We start from the raw sequence: 13,208 nt of genomic DNA, 5'->3' as shown, positions 1-13,208 counted from the left end.
ATCCACTTTGAATAACAAAAAGCAAAACTTTACTTGCTAAGTAAGATATTTTTCCAGAAATATCAAAGATAGACTCAATATGTACAAAGATAGCTTACAAAATGAATATACCCGTTCTGTTTCAGTATCTCTTACTACTTAGATTCAAAAACTAATAAAGAAAAATTTTTGGATATCATGTAAATATTTAAAGTACTAAAAATTAAATCCAATACCACAATTTCGTTCTACACACTTGAACTCTGAAGTTGGAGGGAATAGTGGATTTAAACACCTGAAGTACTTCCATTTTATCAATCATTTCAACAAGTTTTCTCCTGATATACTGGCCTAACATAATACAGTAACCTCACTTTGAACTCCTACAGAGAGACACACCTCTCAAGGTCACTGTAAGAACATCACAGACTCTATCATACGAAGGGGACAAATTCAGTCTTATGATAATGCAAGAAAATTTACACCTTGATGAAGAAATAGCATTATAACACATTTCTCCAGATAAATAAGTAATAGAAATACACTCTCATCTTTTTCAATGACTTTTGAAGAAGTGTCAGCTATCATACAAGTTATTAGTTTTAGGAATAAAACTTTTTTAAAAATAATGTTTTTTTAAACTATAAAATATATTGTATGCTTTCACCTAAAAATATTCTAAGTCTGTTTTACTATTTCTCAAAAAAAGTCCAATGTGAAATTAAGTTATCCTCCAAAAGAACATAAGAAAGGAAATTACACTGCACAACTAGTTTTCATGAAGCAAAAGCTTAAGGTCTTAACAATGTTACTCCAAATACAAGAAAACTCTAATCTTTAAGTCAGCTCTTCAGAAAGATCTTTAGCTCTCTTTAGCTCCTTATATTGCTGCAAATAAACAGGCATTAGGACATATTAATATCCTTTGAAATCAGAATAGAAAATTATTCAGATGTCAATAAAGTATATAAATAAAATATTGCTACACCAATTTCTTCTAGACATTTAAGATAACAAACTGACTATAGGAAAACCACATATACCAATATACTCTGATATAAAATAACCACTTATGCCATTATGCTTTCCCAAAAATTTAAATCCATTCACTAATTATTAAAGGTCATAGCTTTTGTTTTTCCTGGTATTTAAAACAAACCACAAAGATAAATATAACTATATCCACTGAACACATGTTTAAGTTCAAACTTTCAATGGACAAGTAACAAATCTACCAGTTTTAAAATTAAAAATTTCCTACTCCAAATCATCAAATACCATATAATTATTTCAGCAATATAAACAAATAATTTCTTCGCATAATGCAAGCGACAAGAAAGGCCTACAAATGTTCCAATGTCAAGCTTATAATAATATATACAACGTTCATGCATACTTTTAGTTTCACACACTACATAAACCACACATTAATTTTAAAAGGTTGAAAAAATATAACGGGCTTTATTCTAAAAACAAAATATTTCTAATAGCAAGTTTCTAAATAAAGTTCATGTCTTTGATGCCAATGAATGTCAGTTAAATATATTTTCCACAATTAAAGTTCGAACAAACAACCTACAAAGAGCAATGTCACTACTCAAAGAAATACACTAAGCATCTACTATGTATCAGACAAAGTAAATTTAAAGTACTGAAAATGAATAAGTTGCAAAAATTGAGACATACTCAAAACAGTAGTAAAGAAAGGAAAAGAATATAGCCTTCTTCTACATTAACCAGTAATTTTTTCTCCTCACCCCAAAAAAGTGACAATTTTCACATAATTACCAGTAAATGGAAAGGAGATAGGAACAGAGTTGGAGTTGGGCTAACATTTTATGATATTCTTTTGAATAGAGACAGTATCAGCCTTTAACATATTTAAAACCTAGAATGCTTTTATTTTGCTTATTTGAGGTGTTAAACATTCTGTATTTTACCCATAAGCTATAATTTCATCATGAAAAATAAATTTTAATAAAGTTACTGAATTATTTTTAAATAGAAACACTTTTTAAATATAAAGCGGTATTAAGATGTTATCAGTTATGACATTTCCTTCTTTCCTGATGTTTTGCTCTTATAATATCTTAAAAAATCAATTACCATTTTACTAGGGAAAATAAAAGCACTGGTCAAAGAGGAATTACCATATTTCAGCCCAGGAATTTGACAGTAGTTTTAAGATGATGTCCATGGCTTTTTTTTTTTTTTTTTCATCTTTGAGAACTAAGAAATAAGTTTAACTTAAAAAGAAAATTATAGGTTTTGAACACTGAAATGGACCTTGCTTCTTACTGTTTATTTTTCAAATCATTGAGTTTAAATAAGTTGGAAAAACAAAAAATACATTCTTAAAAAAAATGGGATAAATGTTAATAATGAAGCAGAGTAATCATAAATATACAGAAAGTCAACTTAAAGACCACAGCACCAGTGTAGGAACAGAAATCTAAATTTAACTTATTCTAAACATTATCCTAATGTCATCGGAATATGGAATTCAGACACCTAATAGATGTCATCTGAAAATAAATCTTTCTATTCATTTATTTGTAACATCATTCCTTTAACATTTTAACTAACTGTCCTCAAAATTGTTAATTTGCTGCAGTCTTTCAATGGAATGGCCATCTTTTAAAATGAGTCTTACTAATTATTTCTTGACTCAATTCTACTTTTCATACTCTTATATCAAATAGCATTATTTCACCAATTTTTTAGAACCCAAATGTAAATAATGCTAATAGGCTGTAATTTTGGCAAAAATTAAAAATACACGTATGTAAATAAATATTAAACAAACAAACAAAAAAACCACACATGGACCACAGAGTGTTTTCTTCTAATACTCATCCAAACATAAAAGCAGGATATAATCCCTTGTATTCAAACAAGACAAATTCAACTTAAAAATTCATGGAAAACAGAAAAATTTTACATCAGTATTTAAATTCTCTGAAGTATCAATGGATCCTAAAAGCAACAGCTCTCATCTGAGGCTTGTTTTTGCTTCTAATTTGAACTAGACACTACAAAATGACATAGAAATATTAAAATACTTCATATTTTTCTACTAAAATGTATCACAACACCAAAATATGAGTATCTTATTTTAGATATCATCTTACCTGATCCACTGAACTGACTGCTTCCCAGTGTCGTTGGTCTGGTCTTCCCACTATTAACAGGTGGAGAAAACATCTACAAAATAACCCAAATGTACCTGTTAGTCCTGAAATTCTTCTAGACTCCTTGCAAACAAAAGTCCACCAAGAATCATCAGTTACTGTATTTCAGAAGAAAGTTAAGATAAAATTGAAAATATACATTCAGACCCAGAAAAGCAAACACACTAAGTGATACTATTTCCTAATGCTACTTGGAAATACTGGTTATAGTCTGTTCTCAAAACCCAGTCACTTACATTAAGGTTAAAAATTATATTAAGGTTAAAAATTTTGTCCATGATCTTCACTTTCTAGCAGAGATCTCATTACATTTACACTACTATTCAATACACACAGTCAGAATCACATCCAATGAAACAACTACACAGAGTAAGGATCCATTATAACCCAGTTTTAGAAAGTAGGTATTGGTCCTGCCTCCTAACAACAGTTAATAAAGGAATTCAACCCATTAGAGATAAAGGCAGTAGGCCTTAGGTTTCAGCTATTTTTAAGCCCTTTAACTATTTCCCCATGGTAAAAGATTTACAAATATACATATATATGTTTATATCTATATACATACACAAATATACATGTCCTTAAAAGTGTTCAAACAGGCTGGAAATTCCTGCCTTTAACTGGCTTTCTCCTAACTGACCTCTTTCGGGTATTATAAATTCTATCACATCTTAGGAAGAGAAATGGAGTGCACCAAAAATTTTTTTTTTTTCATATAAAGATATAAAGTTCAAAATCCCTATCATCAGGGTCAGAAGATGACTCAACCAAAGCTCATGGTTACATTGTTCTCCTTTTAACTGGTTAAATCAAATGACCCCTCTGGCATTAAAGTTTTAAATCTGCAAGTCTAGACATTACATCAAAGTTCAGGTGTCCAACTTGGGGGAGCTGGACTCCAGCCCTGAGAACTACTGCTCAAAGCAGATGGAGTTCACGCTGCCTAGTCTCCACGTCGCTTTCCCCCCCTCCCTTTTCCTTTTTTTTTTTTTTTCTTTTTTTGGTAAACCTCAGCAGAACCCCAAGATGCCGCGGAAAGCTCTCATACCGCACTGAAGTCCAGCAGGTCGCTCAGCTCCTTGTCGGTCCCTATAGCGGCCATGCGCTGCTGCTGGGGATTCATCTTCAGCCACTTCTAGCGGGTCCTAAAGCGGAGGAAATAGGTTCAGACAGACCACCGAGGCCCAAAGAGTGTGAGAGGATGAAGAGGGGCGTAGGGCAGGAGAGCCGTGAGCTGACTTCCACTACCCCACTCGTTCCCACCGCCGTGCGGGCAGGGGGCAGGAGAGCCCAGCACCGCGCCGGGTCGGTGAATCCACGCGTTTCTCCGCGCGGCCCGGGAGCGTCGCGGCGGCTCCCGCAACTCGCCGCCTCTCCCGCAAGTTTCCGAGCTCAACCCTGCCCCCTCCGCGGCGCCCCCACCCCGCGCGGCCGCCGGGCGTTCGGCGCGGCGCCCGGCCGGGCGGGGGTCTCGAGGGGCGGGGTGAGGGGCGACTGGGCGTCCAGCGAGCGGAGCGGCGACTAGGGGAGATGCGAAGTGACTCACAGGCTCGGCAACAATAGAACTGACAAGTTGCAGGGAACGCGCCGCTCGCAGGCCCGCGTCTGCCGCCGCCGCCGCCCGGACGTCCCCAGCGGGCCCCGGGGGTCGGAAAGCAACCCCCGCGCGTTCGAGGGGCGTTTTTAAAAAGAAAATACAAACCTCGACAACTAGTCTCGCTCTTGCCCGGCGTCCTCCTCCCCCGACTCGGCCTCCTCCCACTTTTGCTGCCCTGCCTGCGGCCGGCCAGCCCCGGACCTGCCGAACAATGAGCCCGGCGCGGCGGCCGAAGCAGCCTGCTCTCCCGCGCGCCCCAGAGCCGGAGCCGAGTGCCGAGCGGGGCGCGCAGGCCGAGCGCGCCGCCAGCGGGCCTGGCCGCCCGCGACTCTCGCCTCCGCCCCCACTCCGCTCCCCAAGTTGGAGGGAACCCCGGGCTCGCCTCTGTACAAAGGGGCGCGGAGTTGGGGCGCGGGGCCGGGGTCGCCTCCGCTCCGGCAGGGACGCGGCGGCGCCCCTCAGCCCCCAGCCCCGCCACGGCGTACCCCTCCCGCTCGCCTCTCCGCAATTACCTGCCGCCCCGTCTCCGCATCCAACCACCCCGATTAAAGTTCACTTTGGCCGGGAGAGCGGGCTCGGGCTTCCCCTTGCACCTCCCGGAGGCTCGGCTCACTTTGCCCCGCGCGAGCTCTCGGATCCGGGCGGGAGAGGCGGCTCTCGGGCCTGGCCGCCCCTTCCTCCCGGGGCGGGCTGGCGGTCCCCCCGAATAGAACTTGTGGGTCTCCTCAGGCGGACATTTTTTTCGCTGAGACGGCCTCAGCACCGCGCTCGGCTCCGCTCCGGATCCCTCCGCGCCGGGAAGAGCCCCGGGTTAACCCTTTCGTCCCCTGCTCGCTCCTGCCGCCTGCGCCGAGGAAGTGGGGCCAGCGGAGGGGGTGGGGAGGAGCCGGCGGGAACGGGGAGGAGCCGCCGCGCGGCCGGTGGACAAAGCCCGCGGTGGGGTGAGGCGGGACGAAGTCGGGGCTGCCGGGGAGGGGCGGGAGACGGGCGCGGGCACCCCGCGAAGTAGGACCGGGCCGCTCGCCGAGGGCGCGGAGTCCGTGCCCTCGGGAGCAGGGAGGCAGGCACCGTGGCGCCTCCTCTGGCTTGTCCCGCTCCTGCCTCGGGCGGCAGAGCGGCGCGGTGGAGACGCAGCTGCGGGCGCATCTGGATCCGCTGCTCAGGCCACCCTGTCCGAGGCCGCAGAGCCCTGGAAGCTGCAGTTCCCGACCAAGCCACACTTGGGCCCGGACGTTCCAGCCACGGGAGGCTGCGCCGCGCTGGCGGGGGATGCTTGTGTGGGGAAGGGAGACCGAGCCACCTCGGTCCGCGCTTGGAGTTGCTGCGGCTGGTCGAATTCGTTGCTGAGCAGCACGCAGGAAAAGGGTCACAAGCTCCCTCAAACTATACAAAGCAGTGTGGGCTTCAGGTACCCAAACACTCCACTCACACATCCCCCAAGTCTACAATCACCTCTTCCCACGCGAATCGTGTTCGGGGCCACGGAATTGGACAGCAAGACGAGTTCTTGGAAACGGATCAAGCCAGTGCCTTCATTTTGCAAAGATGGCCCAGGGAGGTTTGGTCGTACAGCCGCTGTATTGGCGCAAGTTCTAACTTAGCCCGAAGAAGCTCCAAGCAGAGAAAAAAGAAGACAAGATAACCAAACTTAAATTCCTTTCAGTTTGGAAATGGAAGTAAGGTTTTCTCCAGGGATTTAAGTCTTTTGGCTCAGTGAGTGTAGTAAAGACCAGTAAGGGCCAGGCAGAAGAAACACTGAGGAAAGAAGACACATCCAAAGTCACAAATTGAAGGAAGCAGCCAACGCCTTGAGGGCAACAACATGGCAAGAAGGAGTCATTGAAGCCCAGACTTGCATGGAAACAAGGAGGTAGATTTAGCTGCAAATATGCAATTGCTTTACTTTATCACAACCCAAGCTGTCCAGAGGGAGAAAGCAATTGTTGCTTGGGGCTGGGGGTTTCCAAGACGTTGCCAATGGACACAGCCTGGACCTTGTGCCATATCCTGTGGTAGTTTCTCCATTATCCCCTCTCCCTAGGTTAACACTCCTTGTTCTTAGCTGTCACATCCCTGCCCTGGCTGAGGCCTGCTGGAGCATTTGGTTCCAATATAAACAAATTAGCATAATTCCAACCTAAATAAAGCAACATAGCCCCATCCCTGCCACAGTTACTGGTTGGCAATGGACACGACACAATTTGAGACAATTGAGAGGAAAAATTTGCTGTGGACTTTTGGGGGCAGTTTTGTTGGTCTGTTTCACGTATTCCAAAACAACTTCAGTGGCAACCTCTTCTTTCTGCATGTACTCCAAAAATCAGGGATCGTAACAACAACAAAAATTGAAGGAACATCACTAGCCTGTTGTATGAAGAAAAAAAAAAAGGAAGAAAGAAAAGAAAAATAAAGAGCCCCTGTTTTCCAAGCAGCTGTTTTCCAAGCACAAGGTCCAGCTAGATTAAATGAAGTAGGCATGGAGAAAGCAAAGAGATAGGATCTTTGATGATGCTTTTGAGGCTCTGATCAAACAGCTTCTGAACCCAGGTCTGCTTTCATTGATGAAAGCAACAGAATTCGAGTTTTCTGCTATTTGTAATCTAGTGTGTTCTAAGTAATACAGACCCAATGGCCATTTTTTGCAGCAAAGACCTAAACATCAGATGGGAATTCTGACTAGAACTTTAAAGGTCCATTCTATCACTCAGTGGTAAACCTGAAGAGAAATATTGGAGAAAGGAGAATGTAATCCCATCTGAAGGAATAATGCTGTTTTCAAAGAAAGGGGGGTGAAGAAAGAACTAGTTTCTTTTCTTTTTTCTCATATGACTAATTCAGAAGAAGAAATAGCTATCTACCCAAACCCTCACTTATGAGGGCTCCTTTACTCCTTTGAAGGAGTGACTGTTGAAGTTTTTCACATCTATTATGGCCCATACCGGTTTATACTTTATTTTCTCTTTAGATTAAATACTCCTTAGGCAATAGGCTTGCCATGCATCTGTCTGCACCATGCACCTAACATGGGACTGAATACATAGTAGACACTCAAGAAAGGGAGGTTGGAATTAAATCTATCAATCATTTGACATTATAACATGAATTAGTTTTTCATGCTGTTATGTAATCTTTGTATATATCACTTTTAATACAGAAATATTATTCCCACCAATGGATTTCCTGTAATACTCCCTATATATTTGGAAGACAAAGAGAGTATAGATACCACAGTTTTGTGTCACTTATAACTAATTTCTGGGCCTTTGCTGACCTTGTTAAATAGAGCCAGAAGGCTTTACTGAAAAGCTCAGGGGGAAAACAACTAGTAATACAAATTCAGCGATTATCTAGGGTACTATAACTATAGTGTAAATTAATCAATATCAAGCAATATTGAAATATAACGTATTTCTTGATTTATTACATCAATCAATATTGAAATATAATGTATTTCTTACATCCAAGGTTGGTGCTGAATGCTGTGAGGAACAGAAAATCTCAAACCCACCCTGCCTTAAGAATGTTGTAATCTGATATATTTTATTTCCACATCCATTCACCTTACCCTGCCACTCGGCAGACACAATAATTCTGTCAACAGAGTTTCAGTAACCACTTCCTAAGAGCCCCCACTCTATGCTCAAAAACACATAGACACAAATTTATGAGGAAGACCTGAGTTGCGCAGAGAAACCTTTACAGTCAAAAAGAAAAGTAATAAAGGCAGTGGGCTTTGCTTTCTTGGGAGATTGACTTGAACTTGGCCTCTGATTTAGAAGGAAGTATTCTTTTTTTTTTAAGATTTATTTATTTATTTATTTGACAGACAGAGATCACAAGTAGGCAGAGAGGCAGGCAGAGAGAGAGAGAGAGAGGAGGAAGCAGGCTCCCTGCTGAGCAGAGAGCCCGATGTGGGGCTTGATCCCAGGACGCTGGGATCATGACCTGAGCTGAAGGGAGAGGCTTTAACCCACTGAGCCACCCAGGCGCCCTAGAAGGAAGTATTCTTGAAGGTTCATAGAAGGAAGAGGAGGAGGAGGAGGAAAGAGAGTAGAGATAATCAAGTCAAGTGGCAAGTTGCTATCTAGATGGGGTGAGTGGCCTCTTAGCATAATCCAACTAGAACCAAGTTTGGTGGGTAATGGACTCCCTTGTAACTCCCTTCTCCACAGGAGAGCAGCCAGGGGTTCTTGCTTTCTTTTCCACAGCTATCCCCTTGGGACTAAAGGGAACAATTTTATGTAACAATTAGTTTTATAAATGTTAACTTCAGTTCATGGCATTTCCATCGCTGATGAACTAAAAGCCAAGATTTTCCACACTATTGTCAATCACATTCTACTAGTCAGCAAAGGTCCACTCTCCTCATTCTCTTCTATTAGCTAGCTAGAACCCCTTGCGGGATTTCCTGTTACAGATTTTGCCTTTTCTCTCTGTTCATAAGTAAAAAGAGTTCTCTATTCCTTGCTAATGTGATTTATTATTTAAGCCACTAAATGGCTTGTGTGAATGCTATTTTCAGACTTAAGGAGATATCTTCTAACGGTCCATCTCATATTCAATGTCTTTTTCCCCTTTAAGATCCTTCTTTCATATTTCATAAAAGTGTGCATTTATACCAAAATCAAGACAAATTCAGATTCAGAAAAGAAAAAAAAAAATACTGCCACTCTAAAACATCAAGCCTAGATGCCCATAGATTTTAATTTTTTTAAACTCAGTATAGTAGACCAAGTAAAATAAATAATTTCTTTTCCCAATTCCTATGTATATCCTTGCACAATGCCTAGTACATAGTAGATGCTCAATAAATATTTATTGAAAAATAATGGTTCTGTACTTCTAGATGGAGATGGCAGTTTAACACATGCTCTGAAGTTTGCTCCCTCCTAACATCACACTAAGAAATCAGTAAAAGGATTTTTTAAAAAGATTTTATTTATTTATTTGACAAAAAGAGATTGCAAGTAGGCAGAGAGGCAGGCAGAGAGAGGGGGAAGCAGGCTCCCCGCTGAGCAGAGAGCCCAATGTGGGGCTCAATCCCAGGACCCTGAGACCATGACCTGAGCCGAAGGGAGAGGCTTTAACGCACTGCGCCACCCAGGCACACCAGTAAAAGGACTTTTAAATATTTTTATTTCAAATAAACCTCTAAAAGAAAAAGTAGAGTAGTATTAAGAGTCTCCAAGTACTTAATCACCTATCTTTAATAATTATGGATTTTTCTATCTTTCCTCCTGCTTTTCCACCCCCATGTTGTTAAAGTAGATCATGCCATAAAATAACTTTGTAAGGATTAAAATCATAGGGAGCCAAAGAAGAGACAATGGCAACAAAACCTGAGAAGTCTTGGGACGCCTGGGTGGCTCAGTTGGTTAAGCAGCTGCCTTTGGCTCAGGTCATGATCCCAGAGTCCTGGGATTGAGCCCCTTGCTCAGCAGGGAGCCTGCTTCTCCCTCTGCCTCTGCCTGCCATTCTGTCTGCCTGTGCTCGCTCTCTCCCCCCCCCCCTCTCTGATAAATAAATAAAATCTTAAAAAAAAAAAACTGAGAAGTCTTTTAGCTGGAAAAGCAAATGAGTGATAAAAGTTGTAGTAGACTATTACAACTGCATCTTAAAGGAGCAATCAGGTAAATCGATAATCAAACCTATATACACTAAAGTGTCACTAGAAGACTCATAACCAGCCGGTTCCAGGTTCCCCTTGAAGTGAAGTAAGGAAAGGGGGAATACTATAAGGAGGATTAGTTGCCAATCTGTTTAAGAAGCAGTCAGATTCCTTCCCAACTCCATGCAGTCAGGCAGACAAATGCCTCTCCTACTGAGGCAAAATACTGCAAACTAACTCTCTGCGGATGGTGAAGCAGTGGGTCTCTCAGGGGTGAGTGAAGTAAGTTAACATTGTGTATTAGACATTAAGGCCTCCAGATATGTTTACCAGTTTGGCTCCCAGATTCAGGGCAGCCAGGATTTCAACTTCCAAGGAGAAGACTAGAAGATCCTTCTATATGGACTCAGTTCAACCCCAAAGAAAAGACCTGAAGATACTGATTTGAAAGGTTCCCTATCTATAAGCCCAAAGAAAATTACTCTAAGGTAAGTTTGCAACTAACAAATCCCCACCTGTATACTCAGAATTGCCTGTCAGCAGCTTGTTGCTTTATTCTTAAATATGAGCAGATGACCAAGGAGTATCAGACACTTAAGAGAAGCCACTATCATATGAGACATTTAGACCTTAAGAATTGAAAATAAGAGCGTATAAGCTTAATAAAAGGATTGGAAGAAAAAGTTGAGAAAATTTCCTAGAATGCAAAACCAAAAGAAAGTACTAGTTCAGGGAATTCAAAATCCAAATAAGAAGGGTTCCAAAAATGGGGGGAGGGGGCAGGGGAGAGAGGGATAATCATCTGTGAAACAATCTAAAAAAAATTTTCAGAACTGAAGTACATGAGTTAGCAAATTAAGTGGGTTCACCATGAGCCTACCACAATGGATAAAAATAGATCTATACCAAAGCCTGTGATCAGGAAATTTGAGCACACAGAAGACAGAGAAGACCTTCTAGCTTCCAGAGAGAAAATAAAACAGGACAAATACCAGGGACTAACACTCAAAATGATATTGTGTCCACTGTTCAACAACAATACTGGGAGCTAGCAGGGAGTGGAACAAGGACTTCAAACATTCTGAAGAAGCAATATTGCTAAATGAATTAATGATTTGGAGATATTTTTTTAAAGATTTTTTTTTTAATTTTTAAATAATCTCTATACCCAATGTGGGGCTTGAACTTACAGGCCTGAGATCAAGAGTAACATGGTCCACCAACTGAGCCAGCCAGCACTCCCTGGGAGTATCTTTAAAATAACTTTATATAGGGGCGCCTGGGTGGCTCAGTGGGTTGAGCCGCTGCCTTGATCATGATCAGGTCATGATCTCAGGGTCCTGGGATAGAGTCCCGCATCGGGATCTCTGCTCAGCAGGGAGCCTGCTTCCCTCTCTCTCTCTCTCTGCCTGCCTCTCCATCTACTTATGAGTTCTCTCTGTCAAATAAATAAATAAAATCTTTAAAAAATATAAAATAAAAAATAAAATAACTTTATATATCATTATTAAACCAAATATTGCTTTTTTTTTCCTCTGGTTTTGGTCAATGTGAGATAGGGGTGAAGAGATATGCCTGACTGGGTCCAATAGAACACACAGGGTAACCGGGGAGCCTGGGTGGCACAGTCCATTGAGTGTTTAACTCTTGCTTTCAGCTCAAGTTGTGATCTCTGGGCCCAGGGGATTGAGCTCCAAGATAGACTCCACGCTTAGTGCAGAGTCTGCATGAGATTCTCTCTCCCTCTGCCTCTCTACTCCTCCCCTGCCCTGCTCTGCTCTCTCTCATAAATAGATAGATAGATAAATAGCTAATCAAAAAAAAAAAAAAAAAGAAGAAGAACATACAGGGGCATCACCTGCAAATATACATACAATTTTTACTCTCAACATTTCTAAAGCATTTTGAAAATATTAGTGTCCTCTAAACTTTTAGCAAAGAATCTTCTTAATTACTATATTCTCTTTTGAATATAGTTAAATTCAATAGGCATATCTCTTACAGTCAGATCTCATTCATTCACTACAACAAGGGAAGCATCCCAAACAGCAAATGGCTTTTTTAGAATGTATCTTTGCCATGTATTTTGCAAATATCTAGAAACTAGACCAATTAATAGAATTGTCTTGCAGAAGCTGATGTACAGCTGCAGAATAAGCCTATTTATTCTGCTCTATCCACTTAACCTGCCCTTGTTTGGAATAAAAATTGAAAAAGTGATGTGTACTACCAATAGGGACTGAAGATATCCCACTAGAACATAAGCTCTATGGGGGCAGAAATTTTCTGCTGTTTTATTCATTAGTGTACTTCAAGCATCTAGAAGTCACTGCTAGGTACGTAGTATGTGCTTAATAAATACTGGTTGGGTTTATGAAAAACTGAAAGAATACATGAATGACAGAAGCCAAATTTCCAAGTAACAGCTAAATTTCTGAGTAAATGAAAAATGAAAATTAAATTTGCATCCATATTTTCCTACTGACCACTACTAAAATAAAACTGGTAAGAAAAATAGTAGTAGACATTTGTCATAGTCATGAATGTTCACCACATTGTAAACAGCCTTTCTGTATTAAAGGACATTTCAATGATAATGCCCTTTTATTTCTAACATGTAAAAGTCAGACTCAAAATTTCCCAAGACCCTTTTGCATCCAGGATATAGACTTATGACCTGGGAACCTGCTTGACATTTTGGTTCGGAAGTAAGCAACTTGAGGAAACAGGCTATGGTTGGAGCTGCCACTTTGTCATTAGGGTGTTGGTCTTTCCTTATTGATTTGTATAGATCTGAACATAGACCTAGCTATCTTTTTGTAATACTAATAGC

The 13,208-nt window shown here is 41.3% G+C and overlaps 1 protein-coding gene across 3 annotated transcripts in view; it reads right to left on the bottom strand.

Annotated features, from left to right (window-relative positions):
• The window catches only part of TCF12 (transcription factor 12), a 392,538-nt gene extending 386,940 nt beyond the window's left edge, over nt 1-5,598 (bottom strand). Inside the window, exons 1-3 of one of the 3 annotated variants that reach the window (XM_004777303.3) lie at nt 5,280-5,598; nt 4,219-4,315; nt 3,111-3,183 (exon numbers count right to left, since the gene is read on the bottom strand). In XM_004777303.3, coding sequence (XP_004777360.1) covers nt 3,111-3,183; nt 4,219-4,293 — 148 coding nt within the window. In that variant the 5' untranslated portion in view covers nt 4,294-4,315; nt 5,280-5,598. Of the gene's footprint in view, nt 1-3,110; nt 3,184-4,218; nt 4,316-4,872; nt 5,025-5,279 lie in introns of those variants that run through there. The other 2 variants (XM_004777305.3, XM_004777304.3) reach the window with 2 other exon arrangements.
• Between the last annotated feature and the right edge of the window lie 7,610 nt (nt 5,599-13,208).

The sequence above is a fragment of the Mustela putorius genome, unplaced genomic scaffold, assembly GCF_011764305.1.
Source record: "Mustela putorius furo isolate JIRA1106 unplaced genomic scaffold, ASM1176430v1.1 tig00003896_pilon_pilon_pilon, whole genome shotgun sequence".
Lineage (NCBI taxonomy): Eukaryota > Metazoa > Chordata > Mammalia > Carnivora > Mustelidae > Mustela > Mustela putorius.
This window is presented reverse-complemented; position numbering and strand designations above follow the sequence as displayed.